General features: G+C 34.3%; 1 protein-coding gene across 1 annotated transcript in view; it reads right to left on the bottom strand.

Annotated features, from left to right (window-relative positions):
- DACH2 (dachshund family transcription factor 2) overlaps positions 1 to 15,509 on the bottom strand; it is a 305,011-nt gene that overhangs the window by 125,176 nt on the left and 164,326 nt on the right. The window contains exon 4 of the mRNA XM_032592066.1: positions 13,475 to 13,606. Coding sequence (XP_032447957.1) covers positions 13,475 to 13,606 — 132 coding nt within the window. The remainder of the gene's footprint in view (positions 1 to 13,474; positions 13,607 to 15,509) is intronic.

Genomic DNA, 15,509 nt, shown 5'->3' with positions numbered 1-15,509 from the left:
CAGATTGTTATTCATAGTGAAATCCTGATGCAAAGTCATGGTGCAGCCATTATAGAAGCTATTAAACAAAATCTTGAATCAAAGAAACTATAGGTCTATTTTTAAAAGAGAAAATGTTTTTGCCTAAGAATTTTCTAAAGTCTATGCTTGTTTTTCCTTTTTAAGTTTCATGTTATTAATTCTATTTTCACTCTTTCCTATCTCTTCTCTTTCAGAATCATCCAAAAATACCAATTTTAACCAAACAGAAGGTGATATAAGAATTAACAGAAGGAAAATTCCTATTAACTCACATTCAAACATATCAACTAAATACAGGCTTCCTGACCTGCTTATTTCAAGATATGTCAATAAACTTGGAAATTACATTTTGTTATGGAATATGTGCTTTATGACTATCCTAGTTGTGTTTTGAAGAGTATAATCTGCAATGGCTGATTTCATACCCTCTAGGAAAATGTTACATCTCTGTACATTTTCCTGTTGAGTGTAAATATGAAGAAAATGATATTTCATTCCACATTTTGACAAAACCTACCACAAACAAAAGACAAGATATCCACAAATAAATGGCAAGAGTCAAGCAGGCAATGTAGGGATTGGAATAAGAAGTTATGAGGAATGTGCAGAGAAAATAAATTATGATTTGTTTTAAATGATGAGACAGATAAACATATTAACACCAACACAAAAATTTAATTGAACATTATATGTTTTTACAGCTGCCTTAATTTTATCTCTGAGGACTTAGCAACTGATAACAATGATGAAACTGAACAGAAGCTTGTCACAATGTGGCATTTAAAACAGAGCATGCTCTTTTTGAAATTAAAAAAAACTTCATTTCTTTGAGTTTTCTGGTTATATAGATCACTGTTAAAATGGTTTATAAGTGTCAAAAATCTTTTTCTAAGTTAAAATGTTCACATGACCACAGATAAGTGGGAAGAAGAGAGAGTATTTATTTCTATTTAAAAACTTACCTTATAAGAACAAATCCTGCCCAGTAGGGAACAATAAGAGCATTTAGTCAGATTGATTTGAGAGCTGAGATCTAAGTCCTTGAGCTTATACTTTAAAAATTATAGAAATTTCTAAATCATTTTCCATTATTTGCAATATTTGCAAGTCTAGCATATTTTAAGGCATCATTAATTGGACCCAATTTCAGAACTACAAAAATTTCTTTTCTGCATCACACTTAATTTAGAAGAAAAAAATACTGTCAAGAAAGAAAACCCATAAGAGATATTGTCAAAATAGTACTGCCCACAGTAGATTGTGAGGTCAGGTCACGTTCTGAACAGAGGTCTGGGATTTACCTTGTAAACAGAACTTTGGGCAGGCCAAATTAAGGACAGTCTCATTTATCAGCTACATCTCCATATCTAGGCTTATTGATTGAGACTCAATGTTAATGAAAGAAATTCCATTACATTCTTTATACTATACTGGAAAATCATTTCAAACATCGGAGCATAACTTTGTAACAGAAAGATCAGTGTCAACTCTTTCATTATCTAGCTGTGTCACCAAAACTAAGCCCATTTCTCCTCCAAGCATCATCTGTAGAATGATGGGGTGGCACTTAATTAGTTAAAATTACTTAGTACTCTAAAATTTAATTTTAAAAATACTAATCAGTAAGACTGTAACACGTGCTTTATAGCTAATCTAAGGATTCAATTAATCAAAACTTCCCAGTTATTAAACATAATATTTCCTCAAGCCAAATCCACAACTCTTATCCAACTCCTAGAGAAAGGATGAGGGATCTGAGAACCACAATTTGAAAATGAATGTCCTGGAGAATTCACTGTATAATCTCCTTACATCATTCAAGGCCATCCATTTTCCCATTTCTCACATCCTTCAAAGACCAGTTAAAATGTCTCATCCTACACTTTAATTTCTTTCTGATTCTCTTATTCATAAGAAATTTCCTCTTTCTCTATATTCTCACAACACTTTGTTCCTTTCATTGTTTTCAATCCATTCCATTTCAGAGTATAGTCATTTATATATTGATTAATTTTTATATTTCTTCTCCTAGATCATAAGCTTTTGAAGGCCAGTTATTCTTTTACTTTTCTTCCCATAGTATTGCCTTTTTAATTATTGGAATGTTATACATTGTGGATGAAAACTGATTTAGTAAATAATCATATTCAAGAATTACTCTAATCCCTAATGGAGTGGTTTATTAATGGTCATTATCCACACTGTTCATTGCACTCACATACTGGACCTTTATGAAATGTCTATCATTTGTTAGTCACTTCAACTATACCACTGGAATTCTGTGTAACCAAAGCTAAAAATAACCAACTTAGATCATAATTGAATGTTCAGAATCTAGGTCGCCACACAAATAATATGAAAGATGCAATATGTTTTCCTGTGAAATGTATCTTCACAACCCACTTGATTGAATATTATTACTTCACTGACTGATTTTTCTTGACTTGGATCTAGTACTTACCTTGTAAATAGAGCCTTAGTGATCCTCCAATACCTAGCTTACCTTTGGTTTGAATGTCTGATTTCCCATTTCTACTTGAACCACAAACATTCAGAAATACCATGCCCATAAATAGTAACAAGACCCTAAATGCTGTTAACTGATAGCTCCCTTGTCAATATCTACCTGTTTCTTTCCCTTTCTGGAAGGCACTGAAATAAATCAAAAGGTTATAACCATGGAAATCAAAACAAGAGAAGTCACGCCCAGTGTGTGATCTCAAACAATTTAAGGCCTGAAGTAGGATACCCAAAAAGCATCAAGGACATACTACTCCTTGGATTATCAAACAAATTTCAGATCTAAAATTCTTGATATAAATTTCCATTTGCAAAAGATCACTTTTAAAACTGTAGATTATTATTTTTCAGTGAGTAGAGATGTCATTTATGCAGACTCTTCCCACGTTTATTGAAGTATAATTGGCAAAAAATATATAAGATATATGCTTGATAATTTGATATACATATAAATTGTGAAATAATCCCATAATCAAGTGAATTAACCTATCACCTAACATAGTTAGCATTTTCTTTTTTTTTTTTTACTTTTTTTGTAGTGAGAATACATAAGATCTTAGCAAATTTCAAGTCTACAATACAGTATTGTTAACTATACTCACATTGTTGTACATTATATCTCCAAAACTTATTAATCTTGCATAACTGAAATATTGTATACCTTGATTGACATCTCTTCATTTTCCCACCCTCCAACTCCTGGTAACCGCTATTCTCTGCTTCCATGAGTTTGACTATTTTAGAATCCACATGTGAGTGAGATCATGTAGTATTTGGCTTTCTGCATTTAGCTTTTTTCAGTTAGTTTAACATCCTCCAGGTTCATCTATGTTGTTGGAAATAGAAGGATTTTTATATTTTACAGCTGAATAATATGCCAGTATATATCACACTTTTATTTATCTATTCATCTTTAGAAAGGTATTTAAATTGCTTCCATATCTTGTTTATTGTGAACAGTACTGCAATGAACACAGAAATGTAGATATTATCTTGAAGTCCTGATTTCATTTTCTTTGGATATATACCCAGAAGTGAGATTGCTAGATCTTAAGGTAGCTCTATTTTTAATTTTTTGAAGAACCACTATATTCTTTCCCATAATGGTCGTACCAATTTGCCTTATCAACAGTGTGCAAGAATTCCCTCTCTCTAAAACCTTGCCAATATTTGTCATCTTTTTGTCTTTCTGATAATAGCAATTCTAACAGGTATGAGATGGTATCTTGTGGTTTTGACTTGCATTTCTGTGATGATTAGTGAAGTAGGACACCATATCAAATAACTGTTGGTGATTGCATGTCTTCATTTGAGAAATGACTATTCAGGTAAATTGCCCATTTTTACCAGAATTATTTGGGGTTTCTTTGGGCTATAGAATTATTTGATTTTCTTATATATTTTGAATTTTAACCCCTCATTAAATATGTAGTTTACAAATATTTTCTCCCACTCCATAGGTTGCCTTTTCACTCTGTTGATTGTTCGCTGTATAGAAAGAAGCTTTTTAGTTTTGGGAAATCACATTTGTCTGTTTTTACTTTTGTTGCTGGTGCTTTTGGTGTCATAACCAAAAAAAATATTGCCCAGATCAATGTTAAGAAGGTTTTTTTCTTACATTTTCTTTTTTCAAGTCTTACATTTTAGTTTTCATCTATTTTGAAATTATTCTTAATGTAATATTGGATTTTGTTTGCTAGTATTTTATTGAGAATATTTGCATAGACATTCATCAGGGATATTGGCCTATAGTTCTCTTTTTCAGCAGTCTTTATCTGGTTTTGTTATTAGGGTAATGCTGGCTTCAGAGCATAAATTTGGAAGTTTCCTTCCTTTCCTATTTTTTTTTGAATTTTGAGAATAATAGGTATTAATTCTTTAAATGTTTGGTAGAAGTCACCTTTGAAGCCATCTGGCCGTGGACTTTATTTTTTGGGTGATTTTTGATTACTGATTAAATTTCTTTGCTGGTTATCAGTCTATTTAAGTTCTCTATTTCTTCCTATTTCAGTCTTCATAGTTTATATTTTTCTAGGAATTTATCCATTTCCTATATGTCTGCATTGCTATAAACCTCCTTCTTAGGACAACTCTTGCTGCATCCCAAAAGTTTTGGACCTCTGTGTTTGCATTTTCATTTGTTTACATGTATTTTTTTTAATTTCTTCTTTTATTTCCTGGTTGACACATTCATTATTTAATAGCATGGTGTGTAGCCTCCATGTTTGTGTGATCTTTTAATTTTTTTCTTGCAGTTGACATCAAGTTACATAGAATTGTGGTCAAAAATATGCATGATATGATCTGTATCTATTTTTACTTGTTGAGGCCTCATTTGTGACCTAGTATGTGATCTAATATGGAGAAGTCCTATGTGCACTTCAAAAGAAAATGTATTCTGCTACTTTAAAATGAAATGTTCTGAATATATCTGTTAAGTCCATCTAGTCCAGTGTGTTCTTCAAAGCCATTATTTCCTTGTTGATTTTCTGTTTAGATGGTCTGTCCATTGAAGTAAACGGAAAGTTAAAGTACCCTACGATAACTGTATTATTATCAATCATTCACTTTATATTTGTTATTGTTTTATATATTTGTCTGTTCCTATGTTGGTTGCAAAATATTTACAATTGTTAGATCTTCTTGTTGGATAGTCCCTCTAATTATGATACGCCCTTCTTCATCTCTTGTTGTAGTCTTTGGCTTAAAGTCTAGTTTGTCTGGGGGCACCTGGATGGCTGAGTTGGTTAAGCATCTGACTCTTGTCTTAGGCTCAGGTCATGATCTCATGGTTCCTAGGATCCAGCACCACCTCTGTGCTGACAGCATGCAGTCTGCTTGGGATTGTATCTTTCTCTCTACCCTTCCCCCACTCATTTGCTGTCTCTGTCTCTGCCTCTCTCTCTCTCTCTCTCTCTCTCTCTCTCTCTCAAAATAAGTAAACCTCTTTAAAAAATAAAGTCTAGGGTGCCTGGGTGGGTCTGTCAGTTAAGCATCTGACTTCAGCTCATGTCATGATCTCACAGTTCATGAGTTTGAGTCCCATATCGGGTGACCATGAGCCCCACTTCAGGTGAGACCCGCTTCTTTCTCTGTCTCTCTCTCTGTCTCTCTCTCTCTGTCCCTCCCTCACTTGTCCCCCCACCACCTTCAAAAAATGAAGTCTACTTTGTCTGATAGAAATATTGCTACTCTGGCTTTCTTTTGATGTCCATTTTCATGGTAAATGTTTTTTCTTCCCCTCACTTTCAATCTGCAGGTGTTTTTAGGTCTAAAATTAGTCTCTTGTGGGCAGTATGTAGTTGCATCTTGTTGTTTTTTTTTTTTTTGACCCATTCCAATTCACTGTGTCTTTTGATTGGAACAGTAATTCCATTTACATTCTAAGTAATTATTGATAGATGTTTTTAGTGCCATTTTAGTACCTGTTTTGTCATTATTTCTGGAGATTTCCTCTGTTCTTTTGTTATTTTCTTTCCACTTTTGGTTTCTCATTTCCAATAAGAGTCCCCTTTAATATTTCTGTAGGACTTATTTAGTGGTCACAAATTCCTTTAGTTTTTGTGTGTCTGGGAAACCCTTTATCTCTCCTTCTGTTCTGAATGATAGCCTTGTTGTATAGATCATTCTTGGCTGAAGATTTTTTCTTATTTATCACTTTAATATATTATGTCACTCCTGTCTTGCTTGCCAAGTTTCTGTTGAGAAATCTCCAGCTAGACTTATGTGCCTTACCTTGTAAGTTAATGACTTCTTTTGTCTTGTTGCTTTTAAGACTTTTTCTTTATCACTATATTTTGCAAATTTAATTACAATATGCCATGCTGTGGGTCTACTTTTGTTGATTTTGGATCCTCCTGGATTTGGATCTGTTTCCTTCTCCAGATTAGGGACGTTTCAGCTTTTATTTCCTCACATAAATTTTCTGGCCCTTTGTCTCTCTCTTCTTCCTCTGGAACTCCTATAACATAAATGCTATTACATTTGATAGAATCACTGAGTTCCCTAAGTCTATTCTTGTCTTCCACGATTTTTCTTTCTTTTGTCCAGCTTCATCATTTTCCATTATTTTCTCTTCTATAACAATTATTCATACCACCACATCTTCCAGCCTTGTGTTCTTTGCATCAAGCCTGTTTTCAAACTGTTATTGCATTTTCATTCCTAAATGATTCTTTTTTAACAGTTTTATCACTGTGGTATGGGATTCCCTTGAGTCTCCATTCTTTTCTCAAGCCCAGCGAGTATCCTTATGACTTTTGCTTTAAATTCTTCATCAAGTATGTTACTTATATCTGTTTTGGTCAGATCTCTGACTGCGACCTTATCTTCTTCTTTCATTTGGGATGAATTCCTCCATCTTGGAATTTTGTTTAAGTCTCTGTCTTCTTCTCTGTCTCAGAAAAGCCCATTATGTTTCCTTTTCCTGAGAGTAATGGTTTTGTGAAGAGGAGGACATATAGTTTCTAGGGCCTGGCACTTTAAGGAGTATTTCTGGTATGTGTTGCATTCCCCCTGCTGTTATGTTTTGGCTGCTCCATCCTTCAAGTCAATTGTTTGTAGAGACTCTCTTTGACTGCAGTGGGAAATATTTGGTCCCGGACCAGAATGTGGAGAGTTTTAATTAGGTGTGCTCTGATATGCTTGTGAAATGAATCCTGAACTACTTACACTAGAACTGAAGTCCTGAAGAACATCTGGTCAGGAGGCATGGTTTAGGCAGGGTTTTCTGCTAGTCTTCTGGTGAAGAGGCCCCCTGAGGGAGTCTTGACTGATAGAGGAATTCTGTCCAGAGGAAAGGATTGTGGTACTTGATCTAAGCAAGTTAGGCAGCCACTGAGGGCATTGAATTGGTTCAAGTCTGTGGCTCTGTCTATATGCTGAGGGCCAAGGGAGGGAAATGAAGCTAACCACTTTCTTTGTTCCCAGAGAGACTTCTAGAATGTTGCCTTTCAGGGATGCACTTCAAAGGAGGGAATAGTCTCCTGCTTATGTTTCCCAGGCCTACTTCATATCACCGTGTCCATGACTTCTGCTCACAGATTGTTTGACTGCTTTCTGTCCAGGAATAAGGCAGTGTCCTCAGGGCTGTATCCAAGCAAAGTCCACTGATTTTTTTAAACTTATTTATTTATTTTGAGAGAAAGAGATCATAATTGGTGGAGGGGCAGAGAGTGAGGAGGAGAGAGAATCCCAAGAAGGTCACACTGTCAGTGCAGAGCCTGACATGGGACTCAGTCCCACGAACCATGATATCATGACCTGAGTCAAAATCAACAGTTGGACGCTTAACCAATTGAGCCACTCCGGCTCACTAACATTTAAAACTCCATTCTTTAAGCCCTGATGGTTACAAGAACTCATGAAAATCAATTCCTCTCTTTTTCTCAGCTAATGGCTTTGGGGAAATATTCTCCTTGTGCATTCCCCTGTATGCTCTGTTATATCTCACCTTTATTTGTGACTACAGCTCCTGCCCCTTCTCAGCACTTGCAACCTGTTTCTCCCAGAAACCATGTCTCTGTACTTCCTACCTTCTTTGACGTGGTTTCTTCTCTCCCTGTAGATATGGAGTTTGTTCTGTCAGTCTTCAGGTTGATTTCTGGGGTATTTAGAATTATTTGATTGTTGTCTTGTTGTGTTCATGGGACTAGAAGAAACAAGATTCCTCCTACTCCTTTGCCACTTCCCCTTTCCCTCCTCTTATAATCATTACTTTAAATTCTCTATCAGACATATTATTTACCTCCATTTCACTAAGGTCTCTTGCTGTGGTTTTGTCCTATTCTTTCATCTGAGAAATATTCCTCTACATCATTTTGTCTAACTCTCTGTATCTGTTTCTCTGTGTTAGGAAAGTCAACTACATCTCCTGCTCTTGAATATCGTGGGTGGGGTGCACAATTTTAACAAGGTGGATCTGGTACTTTGCCAGAGGGGATTTGTCTCTGCTGAGGATATCAGAGCCATCCTGGTCTGCTCTACAAAGCACACAACTATTTTTGTGTGCAGGTCTTCTTCCACAGGGAACTCACACTGCCGTATAGGCCATTCAGGTAAGGAACATGGTGTCTACAAATTTTGGGCACTCATCTTCTTCCATAAAGGATGAACAGCTGATGCCAAACCCAGGGTTGTTAATGTGATATATCACATTGATTGTTGTGTTAATATTGAACCACACTTGCAAACCTAGAATATATCCCACTTGGCTGGATCTTTTTTTTTTTTTTAATCCTTTCGGCCACTTGGTGCTTTTTAATTAGTGAGTTTAACCCATTTACATTTAATTAATTATTTATAGGTAATGCCTTACTCTTTCCATTTTGTTAATAGTTTTGTTGTTATTGTTTTATACTTGTTTTATCCTTCTCTTCCTCTCTTGCCGCCTTTCTTTGATATTTGTTGGGTTGTTTTATGAGTGATTTTCTTTGATCCTTTTCTCTTTATCTTTTGTGTATCTATCATAGCTTTTTACTTTCTGTTTAACGTATGTGTGTATAAAATATGTACTTTCAATTTTTATTTTAAGTTAATAACAATTTAATTTCTATTACATAAAAAACTCTCCACTTTTACTTTCCCACATACTTTCTGTAGTCAGAGTTTGCTTCTTTTTATATCATGTATTCATTAACAATTTTTTATCTTGTAATTTTATATTAGGTTTAAAAATTATTTATGCACCATTACAGTAGTACATTAAACTTCATTTATCTATATATTTAGCTTTACCAGTGATATTTATGCATTTCTATAATTTAACATTGATGTTTAGTGTGTTTTAATTTTAATTTTAGGAACTCCCTTAGGCATGTGTTTAAGGCAATTCTAATGGTGATGATGAAATCCCTCAGTTTTTGTTTATTTGGGAAACACTTTATTACTTCTATATTTTTTGTTTTTATTTATTTTTAAATATTTATTTATTTATTTATTTATTTATTTATTTATTTATCTTGAGAGAGGGAGAGAGCGAGAGAGAGAGAGAGTGACGGTCTGAGAGAGAGAGACACCCAAGCAAGCTCCACACTGTCAGTGCAGAGTCATATGGGGAGCTTGAACTCACAAACTGTGACATCATGACATGAGCTGAAATAAATAGTTGGATACTTCTATATTTTTTAAAATACAATGTTTCCAGTTACAGTATTTTTGGCATGAAATTTGTTTTTAGTACTTTACATATATCACCCTATTCTGTTCTGTCCTGCAAAGTTTCTGCTGAGAAATTCACTTATATTTTATGATTTCTTCATATATAAGAAATTGATTTTCCCTTGTTACTTTCAAAATTCTTGCCCAGTCCTTCACCTCTGATAATCTGATTATAACGTGTTTCATTGTAGTCTTCATTGGATCGATAATATTTAAGGATTTTTTAAGTTTATTTTTGAAAAAGAGAGAGAGAGGGAGTGGGAGGGAGGGAGAGGAAGAAAGAGGCAGAGAGAGATCGTGAGCAGAGGAGGCTCAGAGAGAGGGAGACAGAATTCTCAGCAGGCTCTGCACTGCTAGAACACAGCCTGAAATGAGGCTTGAACTCACAAACTGTGAAATGATGACCTGAGACAAAATCAAGAGTTGGATGCTTAACTGACTGAGTCACCCAGCAGCCCGAGTATTTTTGAGCTTCATTAACCTGGATGTTAATTTCTTTCCCTAGATTTATTTTTTTTCATTCATTATTTCTTTAAATAAACTTTTCCCCTCATTCTTTCTCTTTTCTCCCTCTGGGACTCAAATAATGCATTTATCAGTAGAAGAAAAACAATAAATCCTGACATTCTATAAATCCTGTAGGTTTTCTTTCCTTTGTTTCCTTTTTTCCTGTTTCTTCTCTGACTGGAAAATTTGAAATGACCTATCTTCAAGTTCACAGTTCCTTCCTTCTGATTGATCATGCCTGATATTGAATCTTTCAATTCCAGATTGGAATCTGCTAGATTCTCTTATTGATTTCTATCTCTTTGTTGAACTCTTCATTTTGTTCATGTATTGTTTTACTGATTTCCTTGAGTTGCTTAATTGTGTCTTATAATTCATTCAGCTTTCATAAAGCAATTATTATGTAATTATTATTTGGATTTGTCAAATTTGTCAGGTAAGTCATAGATCTCCATGTCTTTGGGGTCAGTTAGTGAAAAACTATTTTGTTCCTTTGGTTGTGATAGTTATCGATGTTTCATGTTCTATATGAGTTTGCATTTCTGTCTGCACATTTGAGGCAATAGGCAGCTCTTTCAGACCTTATGGACTCACTTCAGTGGGAAAAGACCTTCATATGCAGGTGGCTACAAAGACATTGGCTGGCTGAGGTGTGGCAGCTTTGGCCTTAGGAGAGTGCAATGGCAGCTCCAGATCTAGGAATGAGGAGGGCAGGGCAGTGTTGATTTTGTGAAATTCCATCAGGTGAGGTTACCTTTTGAAGTGAATGTGAGGTTGTTTGGCAGACAAATCTGTGGGTGTCTGTGGTGACAAAGAGAGCTGCTGTAGTCCTTAGCGGCAAATACTGCTGAAGTCTTCCTGCTCTCCCTTCCCCTATATGGGGAAGTTATGGCCATGGGGATCCTTCTTGATAACAGAATCTAGTGTTCGGGTATGCACATGGCAGCAGTGCTCATTTATAGACTTAGAAATTCTCAGGGACTTCTTCATTTAAATATCTATCATCATCATCATCATCATCATCATCACCATCATTATCATTATCATTATCATTATTTTTTATACCTACTTACCTTCATTACGTCAAGATACAGATAGATTTCAATCTCTGCATGGTCAAACACAGTGACTACTCTAATTCCATTTCTATAGCTCCAAGTATAACATTATACATAAATGGGAACCTAATACTTTGTTTTATCACAATGACAGATATTTGGAGGTAGGCCACATTATATTTAGTCAGGAAAATTAACTACTTATCAATTCAGAAATTAGTTTACCAGTATATTTATCAAAATATTTTTGTTATCTTGTTAAAAAAGGAACAACATAAAATTTTTGTCCAAAATATTTTTCATAATATGGCATACCTTAGAAAAACATGGAAGAAATTACTGCTTGAACTCCCAGTAATTTTTATTGGTACAAAAATTTTTATATAGAAGATATTTCCTGTCAAATGTTGGTCACTTCTAAGATACTGTAAGATTTGAAAGCTAGTATGAGGTAAGAGGTGTTAAGATTAGTAAACTGATTATCAGTTTATCAGTGTCTCCTCACCATAAAAACAACTTTTTTCTGAAAAATTTGATAAAATAAAATATCTGCTACAAAACAGCATTAAAGATGAGGAATAATATGAATAAAGCAGATTTTGGGCTTAACCGGACAGGAGACTGAAACATAGCTCTGCTAGTTTCTATCTTCCTGAATATGAGCAAAGCTGAAACATACTGTGCCTGTGTTTCCTGATCTGCATATGGGAGTATTGAAAATGCTTTTCCTTCTGGAAATTTGGTAAGAATTAAGTAACACAAAAGATAGATGAATAAATTCTGCACAACACTGAGATTATAGTTAACTATACTGTATTATACACTTGAAAGTTGCTAAGATACTAGACCTTACCGTTTCTCACCACACACACAAAAAATAATGTGACGTGATGGAGGTGTTAGTTAACACTATCATGTTAATTATATTGCAATATATAACAAACCAACACATTGCGCACTTTAAGCATACACAATGTTATATGCTAATTATATCTAAATAAAAAATGTTTGGAACTAAAGAAGAAACATGGGAGATACTTAGTACCTAATAACTGATAACTTAGTGTTGTTATTGTTCTTTGTTTAGTTTTAATTTTAGTATTATCTATGTGTTGCTTCCAGCTAAAACAAATTCAGTAAAAGAATGCATTTTTTTCCATTGATTCCTGAATGTGAGAACTGGTTGAAGAACAACTCCCACTCTATAGTTCGCCATGATCATTTCAATTTTAGATGATTAGAGCTATGCTATATTAAAGTCAAGGAGGTTTATTCTACTGATCTGAGTCAATTATTTCCCTCTTTAATTAACATCTTTCCCCTCCAAGATAAACTCCACCATGCTTACACTTTTAGGAGCCTAAAAGAACAGAGATAATACTGCTACCAATATGTCTATCACATTACATTGAATTTAGCTGCAGAGTTAGATTGGAAATCTATGGCTCCTAAGACCATTTTTGGTTGCCCTTTCTCATTTTCCACTAAAATTAAAACTTATTCATTTATTTATGCATCCGTTAATGCATGTTGATAGTTAAAATCCAAGTTACTTCCAAAAGAGATCTGAGGGGTGGTCTTATGATCAAAACCAAAGTATAATTATCACATGGTAAAGGAGGAAAAACAAATGGCAAGAAGAGAGGGTATATTCGACTCCACAGGCCTCTTTCTGTTCTATTCCTTCCTTTTTTTCTTTTTTTCTAATTGTTCTACCTCTTTTCCTTAGCCCCTTCCAATGACCTAAGTATGCCAGCACCTTTACTTAGCTAAGGAGGTGGCACTCCACCTAAAGTGACTGCAGTTGAGCCAAGGTGGATTCTCAGACATGCCTCTAAGTGGCAGATTGTTTAGAGAAAGCTGAAGAAGCATAGGCTGAAACTGAAGGGAACATCCTTTCACAGGCAGAAGATAAAATAGCACTATAAAAATTAGTAATTAATTCCACTACCAAAAAAATGAAGATAACTGAATGTTTCCTGAAATGTAATTATAACCTGTAATGGTTTTCTAGTTTCACTGTACTAGTTAGAGAGAGGGCTAAGCATCCTTCTGCAATAACTGCTTTTAATCAACATATACAAGTGATTCTCTCTTCTCTCCCTCATCCCTCCTCTCTCCAATCTCAGAATATTTTTTTTTAATTTTTTTTTTCAATCTCAGAATATTTTAGTAAGACTCACCTGCCTTGTAATCCTGAAGATACTCACCTGTATTAGAATTAAGATCATCAGGCTCTGATTCAGTCCCATTTTGGTTTCCATTTCCCTGAAGAGTGTTCATTGCCATAAGCTTCATCTTCTGCAGCTTCATTGCCTCAGCCATTGCTGCAGCTGTTATACCTAAAATCAGAACCATTCCTTTTATAATGGGGACCATTTCTTAATGTAACTGAAAGCTGTATACATTTGTTTAACAGGTCTGTTCTGCATAGCACAAGCCAAAAGAAAACCCATGTCTGATTTATGAATAATATCCTTTAGCAAAGTAATTTTCAACTCCTGTTATTACTTCATCTTACAATGGACAGTTTAATACTCAAAAAAATCATTAAATGTATATTAAATTCCATCTAAAATAATATTGTCAGAAGAAAATCTGTGAAATACTTGATGAAAATACTTTCCAGTGAGTATTACTCTAGGGACTCCTGCTAAAGGATGAACTGACTTGGCTGTGAGAATTATCTTAGAAGCGAGGGGGAAAGATGGGGGGGGGATTATTTCAGATTCTCTTTCCACCTTTTGCCTTCCTTATGCTTTTACATTGAGAGACCAAATAAATGAAAACATGGCATGAAACCTCTGAATGTATACCACCCCCTGTAGTATAATTACATTCTTTTGTATTGATATGAAGCAATTATTTTTAAAACTCTGTATAATGGTATAAATAGGTAGAAATAAAAAAACTCAAAGAGAAAATTTGAGTTCTTAAGTTTGAAATTGTTTCTCCTAGGAAGTCTATACCAGGCAGTATCATAAAGATATATAGGTAAATGTATACTAAAAATGGAACAAGCCATACTTCAGTAATGTCCTCCAAGATATCTACTGAATTCAACTTAATTATTTGTATATACTGCCTAAATTCCTAACCATCTATTGGTGCACTGGTGCCATGGGCCAAAAAGGAAAAAAAACTCGCCAATTTAAAACACAGTGTTTATTGCAGGCATATGCATATTAACTAGAATTTAAATAAAATTTTGAAAAAATGAAAAAAACTAAAACACAGCCTTTTAGAATTCAATTAAATCTATTCTCCCATGCAAATACAAATCAAGGAAAATAAGACATATATTAGTTGTGGTAAAAAGAAAATCACTGCCATCATCACAAGAATCTGATTCTAAAGGGTACGGTTTACCCTTATGAAAGGTGTAAGGGGAAGTAAGTAAAGCCTAGAATATCTAACTGTGTTAGGTATTGGGATAATCAATAAGTTTCTATTTTGCCATTCTGTACTCTTTACAATGCATGGAAAACTCCAAATGAAGTGAACATTTCACTACATTACCCATCTATAAATTATGGCAAAGAAATAATCTGAAAGAAATTGCTTTAGTTTCAGAATTGAAGATATACATTTGTACATTATATAGGTGATCCCAGAGATTTTCTTGCCATTTTTAGCTTTACAGAATTCCAGGCCTTCAATGACCTGCCCACCATCAAAGGGTAACTCTAGGATGAAAATATGATGGGAATGATTTAAATAAACCAAAGGACTGCCAGGGTTGAGTGCCTCATAACCCAAGACGTATCAGGAAAAGTGTCCAGAATTTACATCAACTACTCTATTAATCCAGACTGGATCCTGAGTATGACAATTATTGAATTATTTGTTGTTTAATTATTGGTAGTGCAAGTAGTAGATTTTTGTGAACAATATATAGATTTGTACTGTGAAAAACAAAAGTCAGCAAAATATGTTATAGGCAGAATTCCAGATAAAATGTGTCTTATGCAATGACACTAAGACAATTAATGAGCAAGAGTTCCCACATATTTTTAATTCATAGAAAAGATAGAAAGTTCCAATATCTATGCATTTTTTCAACCAAATGCTATCTGTATGATATCATTGAAAAAATATCAGCAAACAAATTCAGAAAATAATATTAAGGTAGTAAAGAATCAAAATATGCTAAAATTACAAAGACATTTCAGAACTACCTAGTTCAATCTCTTCCTTTTGAAGATTAGGAAATAGTCTCACAGTTAAGTGTCATAGGTCAAGTAT

The sequence above is a fragment of the Lynx canadensis genome, chromosome X (assembly GCF_007474595.2).
Source record: "Lynx canadensis isolate LIC74 chromosome X, mLynCan4.pri.v2, whole genome shotgun sequence".
NCBI lineage: Eukaryota > Metazoa > Chordata > Mammalia > Carnivora > Felidae > Lynx > Lynx canadensis.
The sequence above is the reverse complement of the archived record's forward strand: the minus strand, read 5'-3'. Positions and strand labels throughout refer to the sequence as shown.